Source organism: Brachyistius frenatus, unplaced genomic scaffold, assembly GCF_029030835.1.
Source record: "Brachyistius frenatus isolate BFR_SWC_R1_liver_20210118 unplaced genomic scaffold, ASM2903083v1 Contig_13, whole genome shotgun sequence".
NCBI classification, from domain to species: domain Eukaryota; kingdom Metazoa; phylum Chordata; class Actinopteri; family Embiotocidae; genus Brachyistius; species Brachyistius frenatus.
In genome coordinates this window covers 2,918,617-2,944,257 of record NW_027210612.1, presented here as the reverse complement: position 1 = coordinate 2,944,257, position 25,641 = coordinate 2,918,617, and the positions used below count along the sequence as shown (strand labels likewise).

The 25,641-nt window shown below is 42.0% G+C and overlaps 1 protein-coding gene across 4 annotated transcripts; it reads right to left on the bottom strand.

Moving 5' to 3' along the window:
* Nucleotides 1-718: 718 nt before the first annotated feature.
* On the bottom strand, nucleotides 719-23,945 carry col17a1b (collagen, type XVII, alpha 1b). Of its 4 annotated transcripts, none has more exons than XM_069692790.1 (57): nucleotides 23,523-23,944; nucleotides 22,228-22,280; nucleotides 19,890-19,940; nucleotides 19,634-19,741; nucleotides 17,886-18,179; nucleotides 17,685-17,741; nucleotides 17,519-17,554; nucleotides 17,347-17,397; nucleotides 15,984-16,130; nucleotides 14,812-15,330; nucleotides 14,117-14,200; nucleotides 13,952-14,020; nucleotides 13,704-13,859; nucleotides 13,198-13,290; nucleotides 13,073-13,117; nucleotides 12,564-12,707; nucleotides 11,559-11,789; nucleotides 11,310-11,501; nucleotides 11,085-11,117; nucleotides 10,968-10,985; nucleotides 10,823-10,849; nucleotides 10,639-10,701; nucleotides 10,453-10,548; nucleotides 10,271-10,333; nucleotides 9,671-9,697; nucleotides 9,516-9,569; nucleotides 9,368-9,403; nucleotides 9,231-9,266; nucleotides 9,061-9,123; nucleotides 8,396-8,431; nucleotides 8,140-8,211; nucleotides 8,002-8,028; nucleotides 7,850-7,885; nucleotides 7,715-7,750; nucleotides 7,547-7,627; nucleotides 7,398-7,433; nucleotides 7,207-7,296; nucleotides 6,359-6,421; nucleotides 6,165-6,215; nucleotides 6,014-6,073; nucleotides 5,866-5,925; nucleotides 5,734-5,760; nucleotides 5,542-5,601; nucleotides 5,342-5,428; nucleotides 5,169-5,207; nucleotides 4,903-5,019; nucleotides 4,678-4,797; nucleotides 4,473-4,583; nucleotides 4,240-4,374; nucleotides 4,028-4,147; nucleotides 3,659-3,847; nucleotides 3,393-3,533; nucleotides 3,023-3,250; nucleotides 2,123-2,287; nucleotides 1,912-1,992; nucleotides 1,721-1,804; nucleotides 719-1,608 (listed from the first exon to the last, which is right to left on the bottom strand). In XM_069692790.1, exons 2-57 carry the CDS (start codon nucleotides 22,268-22,270, stop codon nucleotides 1,562-1,564), a joined length of 5,235 nt encoding a protein of 1,744 aa, XP_069548891.1. In that variant the 5' UTR covers nucleotides 22,271-22,280; nucleotides 23,523-23,944; the 3' UTR covers nucleotides 719-1,561. The 4 variants fall into 4 exon arrangements, with proteins under 4 accessions (XP_069548891.1, XP_069548893.1, XP_069548890.1 ...); XM_069692792.1 differs by having other exon boundaries at nucleotides 11,310-11,513; nucleotides 11,694-11,789; nucleotides 23,523-23,943; XM_069692789.1 differs by having other exon boundaries at nucleotides 11,310-11,789; nucleotides 23,523-23,945.
* Between the last annotated feature and the right edge of the window lie 1,696 nt (nucleotides 23,946-25,641).

Sequence of the window (25,641 nt, the reverse complement as noted above, 5' to 3'; positions counted from 1 at the left end):
AAGGAATGTAACGCCGTTGATTTGCACTGTTTTGCCACAAAGAAAAAAAAAAGAAAAAATATGCAGTAACTGTTCTTCGTCTCACCCGAGCCTATTCGAACTCCAAACTGACTGAATCATTTCAGCTTTTTTTTTTTTTTTTTTTTTAGTACTCATAATTTTATCTTTTTTGAAAACATGCCCGGTATTTTATGTCCAGTTTTCTAAAAGCCTTGCAACTCCAGAATATAGCGACGCTGTAATCTCGCTCCACGGCGAGCTCCTTTGCTGTACGTGCGAATGTGAGGAGAGTATCGACGGCTTACAACAAGAGATGCGTTTATTTTACCGCCGCATATCGTCTGTGCATTTTTATCATTTCTGTGGCGCTGACGTGGACATCGACCGGTGTTTCGTCACAAATGCTGGATTTTTACCAGAGACTTTGTCGTGTGAATTACGCCATTCGACTCGTAGACTTCAGATATATATATATTTTTTTTTTATTTTGTTAAGTTACAGCATTTTGATGCGTCATCCCGACCACAACGAATATTCTTAGTATATGCATTTTTCATGTCAGATCAAATGTATTTAACGTGTCTTCATAAAAGGACTTTTTTTTTGGTTTTTTTTTTGTTTTTTCTTGTAAATAAAATATTGACTGTTTATTTGACACCTTGAGGGAAATTTGTTTTTCAGGTTAACTTAGTCATGCAAATATATCAAGACTCACGAGTCCAAAAATAGATTTATTTTTGTGACTTTCAAATATATTGATCAAATATCAATAAGTTCAATCATGTAAAAACATAATCTGGGAACATTTTTATTATGTAATCTAGCCAACACTTAAACGTATAAAGAAATATAGCAAATTCAGTGCTCTTATTACACAAAAATATACACTCCAATCAGTCACTTCTTAGCATCGCTGCAAACAACCTGATCTTTTTTTTTTTTTCTTCCTCTAACCCTCGTCCCAAAACAACTCTTGACTGACGCCGTGTCACGTTTACATGATGACGTGTTGATTTTATGTATTTAAAGAGTAAATTCTTTTGCAATTTTTATGGGTTGAAATGGATTATGGATACATATAGTCCTCAATACAATATAATCCTCAAATGACAAAAAATAAAGTACACCAGACACTGGGAAAAGATGCAAAGTGCAAATTAAAAATATCAGCAACTGCTCGTTATTGCTTAAAAATATATATTCTCTCAAACAAAGCTGCCCCTGGAAAGTCAAATGTTTGTAAGCTACTAGCAAAGGAAAGTACACTTTATACACCCACACGTCAAAAAAAAAAAAAGAAGTCTGTGTCAACAGAAACACTGACCAGCAGCTAAATCCTCACCTCTGCTGAAGCCGTTCGTTTTAAAGAGACTGATGCGTTTTAATTGCCGCTTTTATTTTTCTAAAACTGACTTTACTACAAATGGAAACAATAATAGAGCATTTTTGACTACTTGCATTGGTACACCTAAAAAAAAAAAAAAAAAAAAAGAAGTTGCTTAAAAGCGAAATGAAACGGGACGTGATCCAGTAGTACGTTAGGACTTTAGCCACCTCCGGCTTAACGGCGACCCTGCTGACGACCGGCCACTTTACTGCCTGCAGCGGATGAAAAGAAATAGTGTCGCATTGTGATGAGTTACATTTGCGTGTAATTGTTTTTTTTTTGTTGTTGTTGTTGTTTTGTTGCGTTTTTAAGGTGTGACGTAATTTAATTTACCTGTATCCCTCTTCTGCAGTCTGGATGGAATTTGGATCGCGTATGTTCCCGGTATTCCGATTAAACCTTGGGGTCCGGAATCACCTGTGAACATATAAAACTCAGCTTGTCACTCTTATTAAAAAAAAAAAAATGTAAAAAAAAATGACTCGGGAAAAACCCGCAGTGTTTCATCAGCTGTGTAGATGTACCCTTCTCTCCTCTGGGTCCCGGGTACCCTCTGTCTCCCTTGGGTCCGGGGCCTCCCGGCGGTCCCGGGATGGTGCCGTAAGCTGCGCAAGACAAAAAAAAATAAAATAAATGCACGCGTTCAGTCGAGATGAAGCGACATTTTCCAGCTACCCTTCCGGGACCGTTTCCATCACTGATACAGTCTGTGGAAAATCACGACCGAATCCTCACTTCTGAAGAACTCCATGAGGTCAGATGTGACGTTGCCGTAGGAACCGATGACGCGACTGTAGCCAACTGGTCCCGGAGGGCCGGGCGGGCCGGGCGGGCCCTGAATGGCTCGTACGTTCGCCTTGAAGTGGGCCTCGCCCAGATAGTCCTGCAGCAGGCCTCGATCTGCAGGAGGGTCGTTGGAAAACACGCATGTGGTCACACAGGATTTTAATTTACGCGTCTTCCATCGGGCGTTGGCCTAGATCCTTCAGTTAACCCCTTCCGCCCGAAATTCCTCCGCACGAACCGAAGAGTCCGCCGACTGCAGCTGTGACTAAAATGGATGAAGCGCTGTTGCGCTGCGGTTCCGTTTCATCAAATGAGGTGCGTGACGGGGACCGAGAGACTTATTATATTTTAAAATGATTTCGAGTGTCTTTTCGGAAGAGTTGCAAGTTAAAAAAAAAAAAAAAAATAGTCAAGGCCTCTTTACCCACCACCCTTTTATATTATAATAACACGAAGCACTTTTCAAAACAAAGTTGTCAAGACTGAAGCAAATAAAACCGAGCCGATAAGGAAAATACAAATAAAATCTCTCAACATTAAAAAAAAATGTAAGGCAACGACGGCGATAATGAAATAGGTACGACATTTTGGAAATAAAAACGGTGTGCTGCGGTTAATAAAGAGTTTAAATTTTTTTTTAAAAACTCCGTTACATGTCTTCCAAGTATTTGTTAAAGAGCTGAGTACAGCTGCTACCAATACATTAAATACGAAGCTCTGATGTGTTCATTTCCCACGTAGCCCACTCGCTGGCTCGATATCCACCGAAGCATGAGCTGGAGTCCCAAAACATAAATCGCATCACATCTCCTAACGCAATTAACGACGAACGACTGCGAATCGACTTACTCTTGATGTAGTCGGTAACCTTCATGGCGACGTTGGAGTAGTCCAGGACCTCCGTGAGCTTGCTGACATCGATGTCCGCGCGCCCGGAGGCGTAGCGAGCGTCGCCCTGGGAGTAGCTTTGGCTCTGGGTGTAGCTCTGGATGTTGCCTGGCTCTCCTCGTTCTCCCTTCAGGCCCCTCGGACCCGGAGACCCCGGAGGTCCGACGATGGCGCGACGAACATTGTCACCTGCGGAAGACAAGGCCGTCCGTGATGTCTGCGCTCGCCCGTGCCGTCCCGAGCGGATTCTGCGCATTCATCACTGATCACGTGTCTTTATGTATCTGGGTGGGGGTGGGTGGGGGTGTGGGGGGCGGTGTTTGGAGCTTACTGGACAGATACTGCTGAATTTCGGTGCGGATGCTCTCGCGATGGAGGTTTCCGCCGAAGGAGACTGATCCAGAGTGACCGCCCGGCGGTCCCTGTGGACCCGGAGGTCCGGGAGGACCTTGTAGACCTCTGAACCCAGAACCTGAGAGAGAGGAAGCGGAGCAAGACGGAGAGGCTTTGTGTTGCGGAGCCATTCGTCCCAACGGAACCAGAAAACATTCACATTTAAGAAGCTGGATTTTGAGAATGTTGGCGCTCTCCGCTCACCCTGCAGATAACGCTGAATGTCCTCCATGCTGTAACCCTGACCTCTCCCTCCGTACACAGTGGCTGAGGAGCCTCCTGCTGGCCCCTGAGGGCCTGGCGGGCCCGGGAGCCCCCGGGCACCCGGGGAACCTGGAGAACCGGGACGTCCTTGTTGCACCGTAGAACTGAGCCACGATTGGAAGGCTGGAGCTAAATTGATAAAAGATACGAAGGAAGAGGATGAGAGAGGGACCGTCCTCGGATCTTGGGTCATTCGGTCTTTCTTTGTGTTAATAAATAAAAACCGTCGTCGTTCTGCATGCCACTGATTTTCACTCTCCAGGCGAAACACGGTGTCTGTTAACGGGAACGCCTGGACAGTGATCTTACTTCTCATCAGTACGGAGTAGTCGATCGTAGCCACGCTGGAGTCGGAGCGTCCACCGCCAGAAGGCCCGGTAGGCCCAGCGGGCCCGCGTGGCCCGGGTGGACCCCTGGCAATTCCTCTTTCTGAGAATGACAAGCGACTCGATTGATTTAAAAAAGGGCCCGGTAACGTTTACAGGCCGAGCGTTTTCCGCTGCAATCTACCGTTCGCTCACCATTCATGATATTGAAGACGTACGTGGCGACATCCTCCACTCTGTAATGGCCCGAAAGTCCTCCTGATGTCCCCGGTGGTCCCGGTGGTCCCTGTGGACCTGGCGGTCCTGACATATATCTCCTCACGTCGTCTCCTGGACAGATGACGGCAGAGACACACAATCAGCCCCGGTGTATCCTGTTTAAAAAAAAAAAACAACACTGCTTCGGCTAAAATATATGTTGTACTCACTCTGCAGCATGCTGATGAGAGCAGTGACTGACAGGGATCCAGAGGCAGGTCCAGGAGGACCAGCTGGTCCCGGAGGACCCTGACCACCAAAGCTGAACCCCGAGTCTGAACCTGAAATTATTACGCAACAGCAGTTGAAGGTGGTACCGGTCTATGAATTACGCCCCCTTATTAATCACCCTGATGTGACGATATAAATCCTTACGTCGCAGGTATGCAATGATACGAGACGAGATGTCCTCCAAAGAGCCTGAGAAGGTTCCAGGGATTCCTGGAGGCCCGGGTATACCTGGAGGTCCAGGGATACCAGACTGGCTTATTCTGCCTGCATGGCGTAAAATAAAAAAAAATAAAAATAAAAACATGTTAATACTCCATTCTGTCCTCTTGACAGTGACTGGCTGATTGATCTCACTTCAGAAAGACTTACCAAGATAGTCAGTGATGTACTGGCGCATCTCGACAGAAGAAGAAAAGGAGCCTGGCTGGCCTGGAGGGCCGGCAGGACCCGGTGGACCAGGTAAACCTGAAGAGACCGAGACCGAGCCTGAGGAAGAATTTGACAGTTAAGACCCCGTAATGGACAAATGGTCTCTTTAAAGTCACCGTGAACTAGTAGTGTCTTCACAAGAAGAAAACACACTTGACTTTGCGTTAGCTTTAAAGAGAGTTGGGGTGTTGTTGTTTTTTTTGTACCTCTTGATAAGCCTGGTGTCCCGGGAGTTCCGGTTTCCCCTTAGAAATGAGAAACGACAAGAGCATGATCATCATGTGATGCACACAGACAGACAGACAGACAGAGTTCTGCTGCTGATAGAAACACAATAAAACACTGACATCGTTCACACGTTTCGCTCTTTCAGCTTTACCTTTGAATCCCTGCGGTCCTGGATGTCCCCGAGGCCCCGGCGGACCCGGCGGTCCGGGGATCGCGTGTCCTCCGAAATGTGTCGACACTGTAGGAATGAAAAAGTATGACGGTATAAGTCTGCAGCAGCTACCACGAGTGCGGTTCGGCCTTAGAAATGCCACGTGATGGTTTGTGTTCGGATCGAAGCGACGGGCTGACCTCTGTCCGAGTCCCCTGGCCTCCCCGGAGTCCCGGGTTGACCTGGCAGGCCCGGTTCACCTGAAACACAGATGAGAGTGATCGATGCTGGAGAGATTTGTTCACACGGAGGCTCACAACTATCTGTACGTTACGGTTGGTGGAAAGCGGCGTAATTAAGAAATGATACACAAATTAAAGACCGACAGTTACCTTGGTATCCTCTCAGTCCGGGAGAACCTAAAATATCGATGGAGATTTTGTGATTAAGCGTTAACAAAACAAACGGAGATGTGTAAAATGAGAGATCGGGCCACTTTAAAAAAAAAAAAAAAATCTAATCACCTGATGATCCTTTGGGCCCTGAAGGCCCGGGTGGTCCTGGAGGTCCGGAATAAAATGTTCCTGTAAGAAGAGCAACGACGAAGTTAGTGTCACTACATGGTCAAACACAAACCAACACAAAACACCAGTTTTGGATTCCAGATCACACCAGAGCTGGATGTCAAGCCTGATTCTCCTCTGTCTCCTTTAGGTCCTGGTCTCCCGTAACCTAAAAAACAAAAAGAGAATGTTAAAGTCTGACTTGGAGAAGGCTTGAGCTTCACATAATAACCACCTCACCGTCTGAAACAGTTACTTGCCTGGCTGGCCCGCGGGCCCGGGCGGTCCTGGGGGTCCTTGTCTTGAATCTCCTGATGCAAACATTTTTTAAAACATTCAGTGACGACAGTTCAAAGATTTGAGCCAAAGTTGGGGCGACCCCTTGAACGAATCATCAAAGAGGTTGTCTTTGATCGATAATGTTGCAGCGCGGAAGAGTTGGGGTCGTATTTACCTGGACGTCCGGGAGGCCCGGGGGGACCAGGTGGTCCAGGCAGTGCCGAGGCTGCGGAGTGCCCTGAAACACAAACAAAAACGTTGTCATTTTAAATGAAGAGCTCTTGAGCAAGAGACGGACGAAACAAAGCCTGAAACAACACGTGATGTCTTCGTTTGTTTCTTCGTACATTCAATTTTTACATCAGATTTTAAAGACTCCCATCAGGTCGGAAACTGGAGCGTCGACCGGTCGGGGGGGGGGGATTAAACGACGGGGACCAAAATGGTTTCACACGGCAACTGTACCGACACCGTAAAACCCGCGCGTGCTCACGAGGAGTCGTGACTGAATAACTCGGCCTTGCGTTTCCGTTCAGTCACACCATGCACAAAGTCTAGCTGCAAAACAAGAACATGTCACAAACTGTCTTCAGGTTTTCATATTTCCTGTCATATATCAAAACATTGGGATTGACCTGATTATTTGAATTCCCCTAAAATGTCCTGCTTATCTTTTTTTTTTTTCGACATTTTGTTGAAAAGAGGCTACGAGTGACAAATACACAACAACGTGTAGAGTAACAGGAGCACGGGTCTAAAGTTCCAGCACTGCCCACCGCACGCTACTGGTGATCCCAGACCACAAGAGCACCATCGTGGCCTGAATGGATTTTTTTTTTTTTTTAATTCAACTTTTCATTTATTAAAAAAAAGAAAAAAAAAAAAAAAGCTTGTGTTATTTAATTGTATCTTGGAAAAAAAAAAAAAAACAGTTTTACTCGAAGTCCTTCTGAAGCTGATGATGTCACACGACCACGAGCCTCTGTTTCCTGCAGGTCTTTGTCGTCATTAAAAAGCACTCACTCTCTGCTGTGGTCGACGTGCTCTCACTCGTTCTCACTGTTATTCCCGCTTCTCCCTGCTCTCCCTTGTATCCCCTGTCTCCTTTAGGACCTGTGAGGACAAACAAAAACACAGCTGACGCGACACTCCGAGGGGCTGAAACCTGAATCTCAAGAGCACAACGTGGGAGTGAATAAGCGCGATGACCTTACCAGCCTGGCCAGGCAGACCAGCAGGACCAATGGGACCTGAGGAGGTAAATCGATAAGTGAGCACTTTGAGGTTGGCGCAATTGATCAGCGCTTCGACGCGTGAGGATTTCATTCAGCTGCTACTTTGTGGGGCTGGTCTGGAGTCAAACCTGATAATCCTGGAGGTCCCGCAGGGCCGGAAGGACCGGCGGGCCCGGGCGGTCCTGGGATGCCAATAGAAGTGGAGCCAGCTGGGAAAATACAAGTGACGGTCAGATCTCAAAACTGTAGTCTCACCAGCGCTGCGTTAGGGTAGAAGATTTATCTTGTTCTGTTACTTGAGTCGATGATTCTCCCTGCTGAGCCGGTTTCACCTGCAACAGACAAACACGTGATGTCAGCATAACAGTATAACGGTACAGAAACGGTGTGTTGTAAGAAAGAGAGGTTGCACAAGCTGACAGCAGCTGTACCTTTAGCACCGGGTTGCCCCGGGTTCCCTGGCATTCCTGAAAACAAGATGGAAGTACATTTTCATCGTGGAGAGCGTTACGAGAAAAGAACCACAACGCCGCAGAAGTAATAATAACACTACGGTCTGGGTTGTAAAATAGCAGAGTCGTACCTGGTGGTCCTTGAAGCCCAGGTGTTCCTACCGAGGTGGAGATATCGTTAATATATATATATATTTATTTTTTTCATATTATCCACTTATAGTGACGTTGATAAAGCTAAAGATAGTGTATCATAAGAGCGAATTTACCTGGAAGTGCAGCATCTCCAGGAGGCCCAGCAGCACCTCTGATTCCAGGAGGCCCGGCAGGTCCTTGTTCACCTGAGGGCCGAAAATATAAACTGAATTTATGACGATTCTTTGTTCATTTATTTAATTTTAACTATCCGCGGACTAGCCTTGGTTTTAGCTTCATCATAGGACACTGTGCAATCACGTCAAAATATCGAATAAATACATCTGTGCTGGTTATATAATGAGATTTTTTTTTTTTTTTTTTTTTTACCCCTTGATCCTTTTGCACCCTCTTGTCCATGGGGTCCTGATGACAAAAGCAGAACATTATTTTATACAAAATGGAAATCCATAAGTTGCCATATGGAACGCCAAGATGAGCTGACGTCTTTGCAGCCTTGTGACGGGGGATGTTTTTTTTAATGCTCTCATGACCGCCGCATTGAAATCTGTTGTAACAGTTTCACAAAACATGAGCAATTTGAGAAAAAGATGAGAAAGTTAGTGTAAATAACTCCCCGGGCATTATACAAATGTGTGGCTTTTAATTATGACCTGTGCAATAACCCTGCTGTTTAATCAGCATCTTGATCTCAGGTGGATTCTGAACATTCTGCTCACCCAACACGGATTTTAACAAATTTGAAAACAACATTTGAGGTTAAAATTTTTTTTTAAAAAAAGCTTTGGTGTGGTTAGAAGTCTTAAATCTTTTGACTTCAACTCAACTCAACTCAAAACAAAAGCACCAGGTTTATATTTCTGATAAGTGTAGTTCAGTTTTGGGTCGTTACCGGGCAACCAGAGACTCCACAAAATAGTCTCTGGTTGCCACTGGTCTCTGGTAGGCACGACACCAAAATCTGAGTGTCTGATAATCAATTAATTATTAATTATATCTTTTTATTATAAGAAGCCGGAGGTCCTGCGACTCACCCATGGATCCTTTGGAGCCTTTTTCTCCACCTGACCCTGGCGGGCCTGGAATACCAGAATCACCTAAGAAGTGGGACAACGGGATCAGGAAAGTCAGACAGACTCCACAGTGGACAGTAAATAAAAGGTCAGTGTGACATCTTCAAACAAATTCACAAAGATGTGCTGACCTGGCAGACCTCTGGAACCCTTGTCACCAGTTTCACCTAAAATAAACAATGATTACAACCATGGTTTAAAAAAATATAAAAAAAAGGTTCACTGACACCAGAAGACCTGCAAAAACCTGATGGGGTTTACAACAAACCTTTAAGTCCTTGAAATCCAGCAAGTCCTCTGTCACCTGCAGAGTGAGAAGAGTGACTGTGAGCGACAGCACAGAACGGAAAATGAAAAGAAAAAAAAAAAAAAAATGAACAACTCTTTTCACTGTGAACGATGTCCCCGTAACCCACCTTTAGATCCAGGTGGCCCCGCCTCGCCGCGGAAACCCTGAGAACCTGGATGACCTGTAATAAATCAGTTCATGTAAACTCCAGGAATGAAGTCAAGGCATCGTGAACAGTCGAGTGAAGTAATGTAATGCTCTACGTGAGGGAGAGAAACGAACCTAGTGGCCCAGAAAGTCCCTGATCGCCTACAGCAAAGATAAATAATCAACCATTATTACAGCATTTAGACACATTAATGTTCATTAAAAAATTATTGAATAAATAAAAAAATAAAAAGATTTGTAACAGACAACAGTGTTTAACCTTGTGATGTTGAAAGATTTTTACGAATGAAAAGAAACATCCCTTTGTGAATACACATATTCTTTCTTTCTCCGTCTCCAGAACATATTTTACAAGCACGGGTACTAAATTTATCAATGTTGGTGTGTTTGTAATTCGAGAAGAAAACCATTTCCGCACAGAATTCACTCCACGTGTGCTCAAATGATCAAATGCGATGATGTTTTCTGAGTAGAAGTAGTCGGAGCAATTTTATATCAAGATTGAGTATGTTATTTTATAATTTGGGGGTCTGGTTTGCTTTTCACTGTATCACAATAAGTGAATGAGGCTGCATTCACAAACTGACTCTATGCTGCCACCTGGTGTTCTCTGTAGTTCTTGCACCGTAATGTCATAAACTCTCAGGTTTTGTTTGTTGTTTATTTGAATTTGAAAAAAAAAACCAGAGAAGGATTTATGTTCATTGATTTCACCTTTGGGTCCGGGGGCGCCGGCAGCTCCCACAGAACCAGGAATCCCAGGATCTCCGTGAGAACCTGCACAAACCAAACACATGAGGTCCTGCAGTGACACTTTTGTTTCTCAGTCAAGATAGACGCGGTGTCATTAACATCACTAAAAGCGCTGTCTCTGCTGCGGGTCGTATCTCTGTCACCTTTCATGCCGAAGCCCGATGGTCCTGGTTCACCTCTGGGCCCAGAAGGACCCTCATGACCTCTGATACCTGGCTGCCCATCCAGTCCGTGATCACCTGATCAGACATTTTACATTCAGACATTCACTCACTGTAAACCAGCGGAAAAGTCGCATCATGTAGTCTGAACTAAAGTGCTCTCTGTACCTTGGGTTCCTTTCTGTCCTTTCGGACCCTCAGGGCCTGCATGTCCAATCGCGCCTGGAGCACCTGAGGTCAAATGTCACGGTTGGTAAAACGACATCTTGATGCCACACAAAACTTCAAAAACAAAAACAAAAATAATGGTGATGGCGATGGCTCAAGGAAAATGCTGGTTATCATTACTCACCTGGAGTTCCAGGGAAACCATGATCTCCTGTGAATAAAAAAAAAAAAAAAACACATTTGATTATGACAAGAACAGGAAGCAGAAATACAGCAACAATCACAAGTCTGAAAAAGACTTTGAGCACTCAGTGATTTTGATTTCTGACCTTTGGATCCAGTGTCCCCTGAAAAGAGTAAAAACAAAATTAAACACAGCTCTTTCTGATTAACTCAAAAAAGATATATGTTAAGATTTTATGAAATACAAAATATTATAATTTCACCTTTAGGCCCAGGCAGTCCTCTCTCTCCATGCACTGAGGATGTCAGGAGACAGAAAATGATATGTCAGTGAATGTAAATGTAGTGTCTGTGGTTTTGTGTGTGTGTGTGTGTGTGTGTGTGTGTGTGTGTGTGTGTGTGTGTGTGTGTGTGTGTGTGTGTGTGTGTGTGTGTGTGTGTGTGTGTGTGTGTGTGTGTGTGTGTGTGTGTGTGCGTCTGCACAGTACCTTTGAATTCTTGTGACTGCATTTCAGTTCTTAACATGTTCTGGATGACAATCCGAAGAGCAGCATCACTGACTCCAGTAACTACACCGCCACCTCCAGCACCGCCTCTAGTAGCTACACCGCCACCTTCAGCACCGACTCTAGTAGCTACACTGCCACTTTCAGCACCGCCTCGAGTAGCCACACCGCCACCTCCAGCACCACCTCCAGCGCCACCTCCAGCACCGACTCCAGCGGCTACACCGCCACCTCCAGCGCCACCTCCAGCACCGACTCCAGCGACTACACCGCCACCTCCAGCGCCACCTCCAGCACCGACTCCAGCAACTGCACCGCCACCTCCAGCGCCACGTCCAGCACCGACTCCAGCAGCTACACCGCCACCTCCAGCACCGACTCCATAACTGGTGCGAGCAGAGGCGACCGAAGACTCAGCCTCCAGGGTCGTCACTCGGTTCTTCAGCTTCCTCACGTCCTCAGCTGAGAAAAAAAACACAAACATTTTTTAGGATAAACCTTCAATGAGCACACAATTCAGCAGTGTTAAAGATTGTAAATCTGTAACCTCACAAACAGTGTTGACCACTGTTTAAGAATTTTAGGAGCCACCTTCTTGATCTTATTTTATTACATCTATCTTTATTTTATTGTAAATAATAATGCAACTCTGAACACAAAGGCAGAAGATTTATGTGTTGTTCTGGATCTAAAGCGCCACATAACTTCACTGTGCGTGTGTGTGTGTGTGTGTGTGTGTGTGTGTGTGTGTGTGTGTGTGTGTGTGTGTGTGTGTGTGTGTGTGTGTGTGTGTGTGTGTGTGTGTGTGTGTGAGAGAGAGAGAGAGAGAGGCATCTGTGGACCCTTATAAGCAAGTAAAATATATACCTCACATCAGAGATTGCAGATGTTTTTTTTCAGGTTCTTAATATCATATTTGTAATCAGGATAAATCCATGTCAGCAACTCTCCTGCTGCAGGGAAAACAAACTGGAGTCTCTGATGTCATCAAGCAACAATTTCCAAAGCTGCTCTGTGGACAATAATAGCTAGACTTTATTGGGCGGGACAGTACCCAGAGATCTTATTTCCAGGGAGAGGAGTACAGCGAACTGTGACATAACGCTGACTATCCTGTAAAACTCGTTTTATTGGTTCGAAAATTGTCACTTCATGGCAGCGACTCCTCTCATGACCACAAGTTTTTATTTTCCCCTTCGACTGTGAATTTCACAATGCTGCATGAGTCAATCTTACCCAGTGCAATGAGGCCAAACAGGAGTCCCAGCAGGAGCAGGGAGAGGAGGAGGAGTCCCAGCAGCCACTTCCACCAGGAGCAGCACGAGTCAGAGCAGCAGCAGAATCCTCCGCCTCCGAAGACGCCGCTGTCCCTGCGAATCTCTGCAGACAGAGTCAACAATTAAATCCTCAGTTATAATATTGTTTTATTATATCATTTTTCAATCTCTGAAACATCAAAAACATTTAGAAAAATGCTAATCAGAGTCTGAAAGTGACATCTTCAAATGTCTTGTTTTGTTCAACCAAAAGTCCAAAATATTAAATTTGCAAATGACATATTGAAAAGAAAAGTGGCAAATTTGCTCATTTGATTTGAAGCGCTGGAATGAGAGAACATTTAGAATTTTTCAGAATTTTGACCAGAAACAATTTAATTCGATAATCGAAATGGTTACAGATTATTTTTCTGTCGATCGACGAATCGCTCCGGATTTTAATAACGGCATACATGCAATAAAAAGTACCTGCGTAGGTGGCTTTGTCTTTCATTACAACTCCAGAGGATCCATCTGATGAAGAAATAAATAATCATCACTAATTTATTTCTATAATCAGAGTAATTTTGAAGATGTTTTTAATCGCCACTCACAGTAAGAGTTGGCCGTCTCTGTCTTCAATGGGGCCGTCTCACTGTAGCTTGATATAAGCTTCTCCTTCTTTATTGAATCTCCTGACAGTGACCCTGTGAAATCAGAGCATACATTTTTACAATTCAGTTTTTTTTTTTTTTATTGTGTTTAAGGAGCAGAACTGAAAACACACAATGTTAAACTATAACAGACAATTCTATAAAATGCAATTACAGAACATACAAAGAGAGCTTTACATAACACCAGCAAAGATTGAAAAAAAAAATTAGAAGTATAATGAAAAGAATGAAGTATGTAATCAAGCAAAAGTCTTCAAAGTACTCAAAGAAAACTAGTAGAAGAAGAAATAGATCAAAATTATATTAACAGCCAAGTGACCAGTGTCCTGGTTATTTAAATACAACAGTTCTGTATAAACCTGCTTTGCTACCGGGTCCAAATAAAGTTGAGAAACCATATCAAGGTGGGATAAATTGTGTCTCCAGAAGGGGGCAGCGTTCCTCACCTCCTACATGAACGCTGCTGTTGGTGGTGAACTGCTTTCCGCTGTCTTTTGCCAAAATGAGCAGTTCTGTGTCCCTCCTCACTGGAGCATTCTCTTTTTCTAAGACCAGGAACTTGTAGTCTCTCTTAAAGGCATCATCAGTTTGGGATCTGGTGGCTGACAACAACAGAGACACTCAGGAATCATTTCAGTTTCACAATCGTGATAATAACTTATTAATGGGGGAATTTAAGCTGCTGCGGACTTACTTGAAGAAACTCCAGTGCTGATGACGGCGCCGCCATTTGACACGTTCTTCTGAACGCCATATCCTGTAACTGCAAACACACAAACAAACACTCGTTTAAGAAAAAAATGCTATTTTGAATTATTACTGAGTGAAACATTTGATTATTTCGAAACTGTTGTCGTACCCCCGAGGTTTGCATTCACGTTGGCGCCACTGGTGGTGAGCACGCTGCCAGAGGCGGGAGCCAGATTATTCTGAAAGCCGTAAACTGTAAACAAGAGATTATACTAAATATCAGGAAATCATTACATAACACAAACATGACAAACTTGTTCGAAAGGTCAAAAACAGGGGGAAAAGAAATGAAGAAAATCAAAACATAATACACAGGTAAACAAAGATGAAACATGAAAAATAAATAAAACAGAACTTAATCAATCTGTAATCAGAAGATATTCCATTCACATTGGTGAGAAAGAGAAAAAAGCATTACATCTTTTAATTTTACATTTCAGCAACTGGAACTCTTTGTACTTGGTTTAATCAACTTGTACTGTAAAAATGTTTTGTTTTATTTATAAAATAGTGTGTATTGTATTCAACTTGCTTATCAGACCAAATTAATTTTAAGATTACAGATGTGATATTATAATACTATCATGACAACAATACATTAAATTGGTTACCCAATAAAGATTGAACATTAACCTTCCTGTGTACAGGAAGTGATACTGTAAGTGATATCACATGACTTATTATGGCGCGCTCGTTCGCTCATTTGTGTATTTGTTTATTTATGTATAACTAATGTGTATTTATGGAACATAATAGAATTGAGAAAAAAATCCTGAGGTAATATTGAGGGAGGTTTGGTCTCACCTGACAGGGACGGGGGTGAGATAGGGTTGAGCAGTGACGAGCCTCCCGACATGTTGTTGGTGCCGGCCTGGCCGGCCTGGTACGTGTAGCTGCTGGTGTTGCCAGCGACGACCGTGGTGGAGGAGGAGGGCAGCGTGGTAGTGGACCAAGAAAGCGAGGGAAGGGCAGCGTCCAGCGTGTCATACTGCCCTGATCTCACACCAGTATCATACTGCCCTGATTTCAGACTGCTATCATACTGTCCCGATTTCAGACTCGCATCGTACTGGCTCGATTTGACACCAGTATCATACTGCCCTGATTTCAGAGTGATATCATACTGTCCCGACCTCAGACCAGTATCATACTGTCCCGACCTCAGACCAGTATCATACTGTCCCGATTTCAGACTCGCATCATACTGGCCTGATCGGACGCCAGTGTCAACCTGCCCAGATGTCAGACTGGTATCATACAGGCTTGATATATCAATGGTGTTGAAGGCGCCTGATCTCACACCAGAGCCATAGGAAGTTGAAACTGCAGGAGAGAAAAGACACAAAGACAGACATTAAGAAAGAGTCTCTTTTTAAACACTGCTCCATTTTGTGTCTCTGATGTATCAATTATCATAAAATGGGTGCATCTGTTTTTTATGAACGATAAATTCCTCATACAGGTTGTTTACAAGACTAACAAAAATTTTAAAGTTGAAGTAAAATTGACCTATACAGCTTTAAAACAAATATTAAACAGTATACAACATTCAATAGACCCGAGAAAATTAAAGACTTTTAACGTGTTTCCACAGTTGGGACTTAATTTCCTAAAAAAAATTAAAATTTAAAAAAAAAAGGAGACGTATCAGGAAATGTATAAATATTCATCTTATTTTTCCACCCAATTCAATTTTATTGTTGTATTATTTTTTTTTCTTGTGTTGTGCAAAGAGATATAGTCTGTCGCATTCAAATGAATCTATTCAGAAACTTATTAACAACCTAAAAATGAATACGAGATACTCAAGCATTTTTCCATTTGAAGAATACCCTTGACTTCAGAAATCCAGATGCTTAGCAAAGGTAGACCAGAACATGAGAGGCATCTGAGGCCACTTTGAGGTATTTGTGAGGGAGCCAAAGTATGCACATACAAGGACATACAGTACATGCGACTCTAGTGATGGTATCTACCTGACTGAGATGCTGTTGAGATGGTCTTGGTCTGCACCGTGGCTTTCTTAGGGACAGGCAGGGTGACGGAGGCGTTGGAGGAGCGGGTGGGGCTGACGCTGGTGGAGCGTCCCTTCAGCAGCTTCTTAACATCATCCAGCTCCGTCCCTGTAAAACCGCAGTCGCACCAACAAGGCTCAACAAATGTAACACACCAACACCTCATATTCAATATTTAATTCAGTGTTATCATTTAAGTTTAGTTTAAAAAAAAAAAAAGCTGGACTGAAGTACAAAGGCTAAAAAGGACAACATTATAAGTAGTTTTACTTTATACGTTACTGTATATCTCAGTTATAACGTCAATCTGCTTGTAATTGAGTAGAGTAGAATATGCAGGAATATGTTCTTTTTGGGGGTTTTTTTTTTTGCATAAGTAAAAGTAGCAACAAAACCCCATAAAATAATCTTAAACTCCCAATTTTACTTTTCTAGACATATAAAAGTATAAGTAACAAAATGTACTACACCATAGCCCCTGCCTAAAAGTGTTTTATTTGATTTCTGGATTGCTATTGCTGACTCAAATGATGTTGAACAACTATGTGTCAAATGAACGCAGTTGAGTAAAAAGCGCTGTACTGTATTTCCTCCTAAAATGTGATGAAATTAAAGTTAAAAAAAAAAAAAGTACTAGGAAGTAAAAGCACCCCATTAGTTTCCACATTTGATTTGTATGCTTCTGTCTTTGTGCTAGTTTTAACTCGGTAAAAGTTCTTCTTCCACCACTACAGGCAACACAGCAATCTAAGACCCAGATTGGGGGGGGGTAGTTAAAAGTGGCACAGAATGACTAACTGTTGAAAAATGTGGATTAAATAATAGCAGTTACAGAGTTTAATCAGCAGGGGGAGGAAGAGGCTTCGCTACAAATCGAACTGTACACTGTTTTGCTTCAAAACAGGAGGTGCTGCACAGCAGTGACTCATGTGTGCCGTTGCTACCACCACAAATCTGCCCTTTAACTTCTTCCACACATGGTCACAATGCAAACAAATGCGTGATCCTAGTTGTTTGAACCTTACCCCTTTTCTGATTTGCTGATGCGTATCTTCTGTTTGGGGAACTAACTGCACATGTGGTACTAATTGAGATTTTATGGACATAAAACTTCCATGTGAGAAATGGTGGAATGTGAATTTGTGACTTACTGAACACCGAGCCAAAGAATTTGACAGCAACATAATTAAAAAAACACACACCCCAAAAATCCTCTCTATCCAAGTGGTTCTTTGAATGAACACACTCAAAGGAAAAAGAAAGAGAAGCTTTGTTGCTTTATGAGGAATTGCATAATGGCTCAGTGTATCTCAAGAAGTCTTACATCTGCAGGCAGTGGGGGAGGCACTTTGCAATCTGGCTCTGATCTCGCTCTCTGGAGAAAAAAAAAATGGACAGAGGAATCCTGATTTAATAAAAAAGTAAGGCAGGACAATTCAGAGTCAGATGGGGCAGAAATAATGGAGGGAGGAGGGGAGGAAAGTCGAATTGAATACCTCTGCTTTCGCTCCTCCCTCTTGTGCTGCCAGAGCCTGAAATGAACACAAACAGAAGAAAGAGGGGGGGGGGGGGAAAATGTAAATACACATAGATACAATTGTAAAGCTACAAAGATATTGTGCAATGAGAAAGTAATCCAATACTGATGTCAATCTCACTCACAATAGTTTCCATAATCTTTGCGTGTAAATTCTGGAGAGGAATTAGCACTGGAACTCCCTAGAAGAAAACACAATAGTTGAGCGGACATATAAACAGCACCCTTGAGTTGTGCCAGTTTCCTTCACTTTTACAAGCTTGTGTTTCAGGCACCTCTGATGCCAACTGCGCAGAGCTTTTTTTTTTGTATTTATAGGATCTCACCATCATAACCTCCTGAGTGGCTGGATATGGTCTTCCTCTCCCGGAAAGCTGGCGACAGGCCTCCTGATGAGCCAGCAGTCTGCACTCTCCTGGCACCACCCGAAGAGCTGGACCTGACCTTTGACACAGAGCTCACGAGATAACTGCCTCCTCCTCCTCCTCCTCCCTTTCCTCCACCTCTGTACCCTTCTCCATTTAAGTAGCTCCCTCCACCCTCGCCTCCTCCTGAGGAGTCTCCTCCGAGGTAGATTCCTGAGGAGGAGCTGTAGCCACCGGTGTTCACACCTACAGAGGCTGGAGGGAGAAGGCAAACGGGTTATTTTTAATTTCCTGCAACTGTGCAGAAATATGTCAAGAGTCACATGAAATTGAGTGAAACAGAAAGTACTTCTAGGCGTTTGTACTTTACATGAGTGTTTCCAGATTTATACTTTAACTCCACTGCATATCAGAGGGAAAGATTCAGCAAAAACCTTTTGACAGCTGCAGTTTCCAAAAGTTTCTTGTCCAGAAAAACATAATATGGTATACATATATATAAACATCAAAATCTAAATAAACAACAGTATAGTTAGAGAAAAATGTATATCAACATCAAAAATGTATCCTTTTAAATCCAGGAGAATGTTGATTTTGTCTCTATATAAAGTACATGGTTAACTTTATACTTAACCTGCAGACAAATTTCACATCTCTACATGTTCAGCTGACTTGTTGCTGTCACGGCTACATTAGAAGTTCAATGTAGTCAATGAATTGGAAGTGTTTCATTTGAATATGGCGTTCACTGTGTGACCAAAGTGAATTATAACAACAATAATTGTATTCATTACAATAAAATAGCAGCAAACCCTCAAATTTCACAAACTGGAATCTTTTTTTTTAAATTGTTATACATTTTACAAGATCTTTCTAAATTTTGTGATCTTAATTTCTAAAAGTATTAGAAATAATGTCAAATAATTGTCAAGGTGTACAAAAAAAAAAAGGAGTGCAATATTTCCCCATAAGATATTGTGGAGCAGAAGCATTGAGTGGCATGAGAAGATAACACCATAGTAAAGTAGTATCTGAGGTTTGTAGTTTAGAGTATTTCTTGAGTAAATATAGTCGTTACGTTTTACCATTAACGTCTGTAAAATAACAGCGCAGTATCACAACAAAGCTGTAATACACCCACCAGTCCACTAGAGGAGAGCGTGTCAGCGCGATGGTTGGCCACACCTCGGCATCAAAAGCAGAAGTACGTCACATGAAACAAGTAAAAACAGCCAACTTTCACCCTGGAGACGAGATTTTTGTATTCCTTAACGTAACCACGTGATTTTTTTTTTTTTTTTTTCCAAACCACTTGGTTTTTCGTAGGCGAGGCAAAACCTCAACATTGACGGGCTCTCATCCAGTGGACTGTTGGGTGCATTACGCGCTTTGGAGTGAAATGCTACTGGAGTACATGATAACACTCACAATGTACTTTTACTTTGCATTTTGTTTCTAAAACAATATATTACATTTTCATTTATGACTGAGAATTTACACAGTGTAGTACTGCTACGCTCACATGAGCAATGAGAGAAAATACTTCTTCCACCGCTGCCTGGAAACTCTTGAAACCTTCAGTGATGCACAAACCCAGAACTTTCTTTCTACTGGGGTTTAAAAATATACCATTTGGCATTTCAAAACTTTGTCAGAAGATAAACCCACAACTTCCCAGTTTTGGTAAAAGAGCGGAAATCTGCTCTCACATGAAGAGAAGTAAGTTCCACTGCTGTTCTGGGTTAAGACATTCTTCTCCAAGCCCAGCCCTCCAGCACTGCTGGACATATTCCTGTGATTTGATCCGCTGGTTCCCTCTAGCAACGAGAAGACACACAGCAAAACAGGGAGAAGCTATTACTCATCGGGTACTTCCTTAAGAACTCGTCGGCTATAATTACTGTATTATGCCTATAGTTTGCTGACAATAATTAAGGCGAGCATGACTGGAAGAGAGAGACTCACTTGGTGGGAGAGAAGCCAGTCTGGTTGTGGAGGTTATGGTTTCTGTCACAACTGATGAAGAGAAACATAATTAGAACTGTGCACACTGTGTTTAAGTTCATTTATATACCATGCTGGGGGTTATTATGACAAACGATGTTATTTGAACTTCTACATGTTAATCAGAGCTGGCAGACTGGACTAATTTTTACACGCCCAGATGTAACCTCAGTGCTGCAGCAGGAATTTCACAATTACTTACTCATGAAGGGATTTTCGTACAATAACTAATTGTTGTATAAATATATCGCAAATAATGTAATGATGTATTATAGATTGGATTTAAGTCATTAATAAAAACAATGTATGGGTTGCTAGGGTGGTTCTTATCCCTATGTGACCCCTGGCCTTCCTGTAAATCGGTGACCCACAATCCATTTATTAACAATTTATAATTCAGGATTTATAAGCACAGACTTTATAGATCATTAAAAAAAAACATCTTTGTTTGCAATATTAATGACTTACTAACATTTGCAACTGCATACTCACTAATGATTTAACTGTTAATGACACCTGGCGTAGAGACTTTTCACCACTTGACAACACAGACGTTGCCCTTATCAATTAATTACAACTGATTTAGCAAATAACCAATAATTTATTAACCATTAATAAAGCCATTAGTTATAACTTATAAACCTTTGATAAAATTAGACTAACAAAAAAAAAAAAAAATCCTGACTCAGTGTTTCTGTTTAGGCAGTTTAGTCCAACAAATCAAGGTCAAATCTTGTCAAAATGGAAAATATAATTTAAATCACTTGTTGCGGATGAGATTAAAAACCATGTATATATAGAAAATATCAAGTAACTACCAAACAAGTGTGTCTGACATGTCATTCTTTTCTGCACTGGAATTTTCTAGAGCTTTCGACCACATTTGTAGGACTTCATCTGGAGATAATTATCTCGGAGGTGACTCGTCTCTTATCTGTGTGGAATGATAGCTAAACCATCTCCATCAATTCTCTGGGAAAGTTGCAGGCTGTGGGTCTTTGGGCTAACATTTTTATTTTTGTACACTCTCTTTTAACATCCTTAATGAACTTTTAGTCTCAACTTTTATTTCATTTTGCCATGTTGCCAAATCAGAATCTGTCCTTTCTGTCTCATAATAGAGACAGTAGGGGCAGGAGTTAAAGGCTTTGCATGATAACAATTCATCAAATAGCGTTTGTGCTAATTGATAATTGATATAATAACACCTTTCCTCCACCAGGAGGCATTTTGCTCTTCAGCTGCAACACGTTTGAAATTTATTGGCTTCAGTTATCGAAAAAATGAATTCCATTTCCATTTAATGCTGCCTCCTAGCTCCTGTCCTCCTCCTCCTCCTCCTCACTCCTGTCCTCCTTCCTTTTAGGGATTTCTGTTTGTTTCGGGGTCAAGGCTAAACACTAAACTTGAGCATGCTTTTACTGCCGTCGTTCCTTGACTCTGGAGAAGCCTCCAACAAAGTCTCAGCGAAATCAGTGCATAAAAAGCATCTTAAAACATTAAACTTTGGCTTTTTTTTTTCTTTATGATCCTCCAAACCAGATGATCTTGTCTGTCTCTTCTGTATATTGTAACTGGTTTGAAGAGAGCTACATAAATAATGTTTACAAGATGTCTTTTAGAAGTGCCATATAAAAAAAAAAAGCCAGAGGACAGAGTTGCTGATTATATATTTTTCTCAGTTTGCGTCAAACATATAATCAGGCGTAGGTTGACCTCTCCATCGTGTCCAATCTTTTGGCCAAGATGAGCTGTGCTTTAACATTTGGCTGTGATGAAGACACAGAGGATGACTTATACCCTGAGAATTGGAAGCTGAGACCAGTGAAGACATGCAAAGATGTTAGTGACAATAAGCCCCAGAAAAGAGAGACAAAACCGTCACAAAGTTAAAGAATTTTTAAAAAAGTATATAAAACTGTGGACTTTTTGAGTCCTATAGACTTACAATTGTACAACAGAGATTTACACCAATCTGTCATTAAGCTCTCAAATGGGAAATCATATCTTTATATCGCTCGCCACAATGGTCTGTGGAAATGGGACACTGCTTTTAGAAAAGGCGTGTTTCTGCTGAGATTTTTGAATGTATTTTGTTCTTTTGTTCTACAAAATTAAAGTGAAATTCACGAGAGACGTTTCAGTGGCAGATGTCTCTCAAACCAAACTCAAACCGTTTGCGTACGTCTACAGCTACACGTCTGAAACAGTGACGTTTTGATCCTTTCACTCGTGTTTTTTGTGGCGGCTTTGTCTATCTGCAGTTTCAAAACCTGATAAATAAATTCAGATATCTCACCCCTTTCTCCCGAGAAGTCCATCTCCCTTGTTAACTCGTCCATCCCATCATATCTGGTGAGACGATAATAAAATGTGGACTGTGGTCATGCATATTCTGTTCCAGCTGTTTGTTCCTTAATTGAGGTAAAATGGCTTTTTAACAAACATTTGATGGGAAGAGGGTAAAATGTTATGCCGGGAATGTTTTGGGTTAAAGATCGGGCTGCTTGTTTACTGCATCCATTTTAAATTTCCTTTCATTAAAGACAGGAAAATGTCATCAAATCAGTCTCATGATAAAACCACAACCTAAAACTTTTGTAGATACAGCTTTTCCTTGGAGAACCTGCTTCTGGTGATCTTCACAACGACAGAAATAAGGCAACAGGTCAAATCAGGTCAACAAAACCCATTCAGCTCTCACCTAACAACTAACTTTCCAGTCACATGTAGATCTCATGTGAATACTGGATACCACAACAAAGCTATGAAGCATCATCTATACATTTCAGCAGACTTTTTGTTTACTTTTGTGTCTTTGAGGACCAAACTGTAACAAAAGAACAAAAGGAAGCAGTGGATCACTGCACCGCACTGAAAGACCATCGTCTCACCACACCCTGCCAGCCAAGGACATTCAACTGCATGTGATTCATGAACCGTCCATTTTAACACTAAGAGATTAACAGAAATGCTTCCAAAGTGGCCCTTTTTTTTCTCATTCCTTTGCATTTGGTGTTGAAATCACATTTTCTAGTCTATAAAGTGTTCTCACCTTTAAACCTTTTCAGTTTTTTTAAACTATGAAAAAAAAGGGAAACAATATTCCCCCAATAAAGTCCCTTCATCTTTAAAGCCTTTATAAAGTTACTGACTTTAGCCTGTGACTGATCTAAACAGCAAATATGAAGCACTGATGTCCAGGCCAGGTCCTGCTGTATATTTAGACGGATGTAAATAGCACAGCAAAAGTAGATGTAAAACTATCCTGAGATCACTATAACAGAAAAATGATCCCCAAAAAAACAAAACCTTGTGGGTTACAGAAACAAGGCAAGAAGTACTTGTAGAAGATTTATAGGAAGAGAGCGGACTTTGCAATTACAGCCTATAAAGCCCCAAAAAAGAGCTTGACAGCCCATCACCAAACTCCCAGAGTGCCGTTATTAGTGTGGAGAATGCAGCAGCCAGGTGGGAAGAAGCATCCGCAACATCCAGCATAAACAACTTTTCTTTTCTTTTTTTTTTTTTTTTTTTTTTTTTCAAAAAGTCTCCAGGTTATTCCAGTGTAGTGTATATTATTAAAGTCCATACCTTCAGCCAACTCGAACACGTATCAATGCAATAAGGGTTCCTCTCAGGATGGACCGACTGATCCACGGGAGGAACAATGTGTTTACGTGAAGTTGACGCGCCGCGCAGGGATGTTCTTAAAGCCCTCGGTCCTTTTGTGCCTTTTCAGCTCAACTTTCCCAGGCAAGTAGGAACAGCGATGTGGGCACCGGTCCCAGCCGCGCCCATCAGCCCTGCAGCTTGGCAGGCAGGTGTAGTAGACGGCACGAAAAGCTGGATTTAAAAAAGAAAACCGAGCCTGAGGGAACCAATTAACTTGTCAGTCTCAGCCCTGCAGACACAGATTGTCGACTGCGAAAAGAAAAGTGAAGAACTCCTCCCGTTGTTGCCGCCGCTGCTTGCTGCTGCTCACTGCTTTAGTCACCACTTTTTTTCGTAACTGGCAAAGTTTTGGGGAGGAGGTGGAAAAGGAGTGATCTGGGAGGTGGGAGTTCTTTTCGTTCTTTTGGGCAGGAATGAAACCATTTCAGGGTCTGCCGACCTATTGTGTGCAACAAATCCATCCTGTAGCAGCCGGAACACATCTGGTGCACATGTTGGGAGAAGAAACAGAACATTTCATCTATAAACTACAGTTTCAGTCACTGTTATTGTACAACCAAACAGAATTTTACACCATACGCAGTATTTTAAAGTCAAAAGCTGCACGCAAGACTTACTATACTTGTCAAAGTAACTTTAACTGGCTGTAATCTTTGCACAAATCGCTGCTCAACATGTTTGTGCAACTGTTGCAGGATCAGTTTCGGATTTTCCTGTTTACTGTTCATAATGGGAATTCACGGGACACTGCTGATAGTCTCCAGAAGATGTAGTGTCAACCGTTTCTACCGCATGCACGCTGCCAAAACGACAGAAGAGCCGTTTTTAACTCTACGATGACAATAAAAGTTTCCCTCATCCATTCATTTGCATGCGTGCAATTTTGGGGGGCAAATTAGACGCTTTATTCCTCCACTGGCAGCCGCAAGCGCCAGTGGGCTCCCTCACCCACCACACCCTGCGAAGACATCCACCCACCCTGCATGACTCACAGCGGGAATGACTCTAATCTTCTCAAATGATGGAAAACAAATGGCCCCAAGGACAGTGTTACCGAGGAGGAGCTGCCCCGCTCACATGTATGTGCAAACTTGAATAATGCCAAACCTTAACGGAAAGCAACAGAATGGTAAAACAAACAGGGAGCTGACTGGCTTGTCTGTAGTAAAGATAACCGATTTTCCAGATGAAGGGTCATTATTTCTGTAAACTGATGGGGCAGCTTCAAAGGGAGTTTTAAAAGAAGAGAATTACAGGGTAAAAAAACAACAACCAAAAAAACTCGTTGGTCGTTTAGGGTTTATCAAAATCACGTGAGATGTACAAATGAGTTCTTGTGAGTATAGAGGAGAGAACATCACTCACTGCAACAATATCAGCACTCATAAAGTAGATCTTCATACTGTATAAAGGAATTTGCACTGACAACTGGAAAGTGAAATATTTGCACTAATCTACTGTTGTTTGATTGTAAACTATAAAAGAAGATTCATAGTAAATGGGCATATATGTTGGATGTTTTGATGTTTTTAAAGACATAAAGCGGAGGTCAATCTTTTAAAGGTCATTATGTTTTGTTCTAAATTAAGCTGGTTAACCTCTCTGGTGAGGTAGACAAATTCCAGGAGGGCACTTCTGTGGGTACTTGGCCTGGACAAAGTGCAGGCCAAGTTTATGAGACAGCACGTAATAACTTATTTTTAAACTCCTTTCAGTTGAATTTTATCCCCACTTATGATAGCCTTAAGTTGGAACAATTAGATTATTTTGGGTTGACAGAAAAATAACCAGCAATTCAATTGATTATTGATTAATTGTTAAGTCATTTTCAAACAAAAAATATAAATATTCCCCAGCTCCAGATTCTAAATTGTCACAGTTTGCTGCTTTTCTTTGTTTTCTGTCATATTAAACTGAACATATTTGGTTTTGTTTGAGTGCTGATTATAGAAAACATACAATTTGTTATCACTGAAATGCTTTTTAGGAAATTGCGATGGTTTCTTTTCTATAATTGTATAAGATCTAATGATTGGTT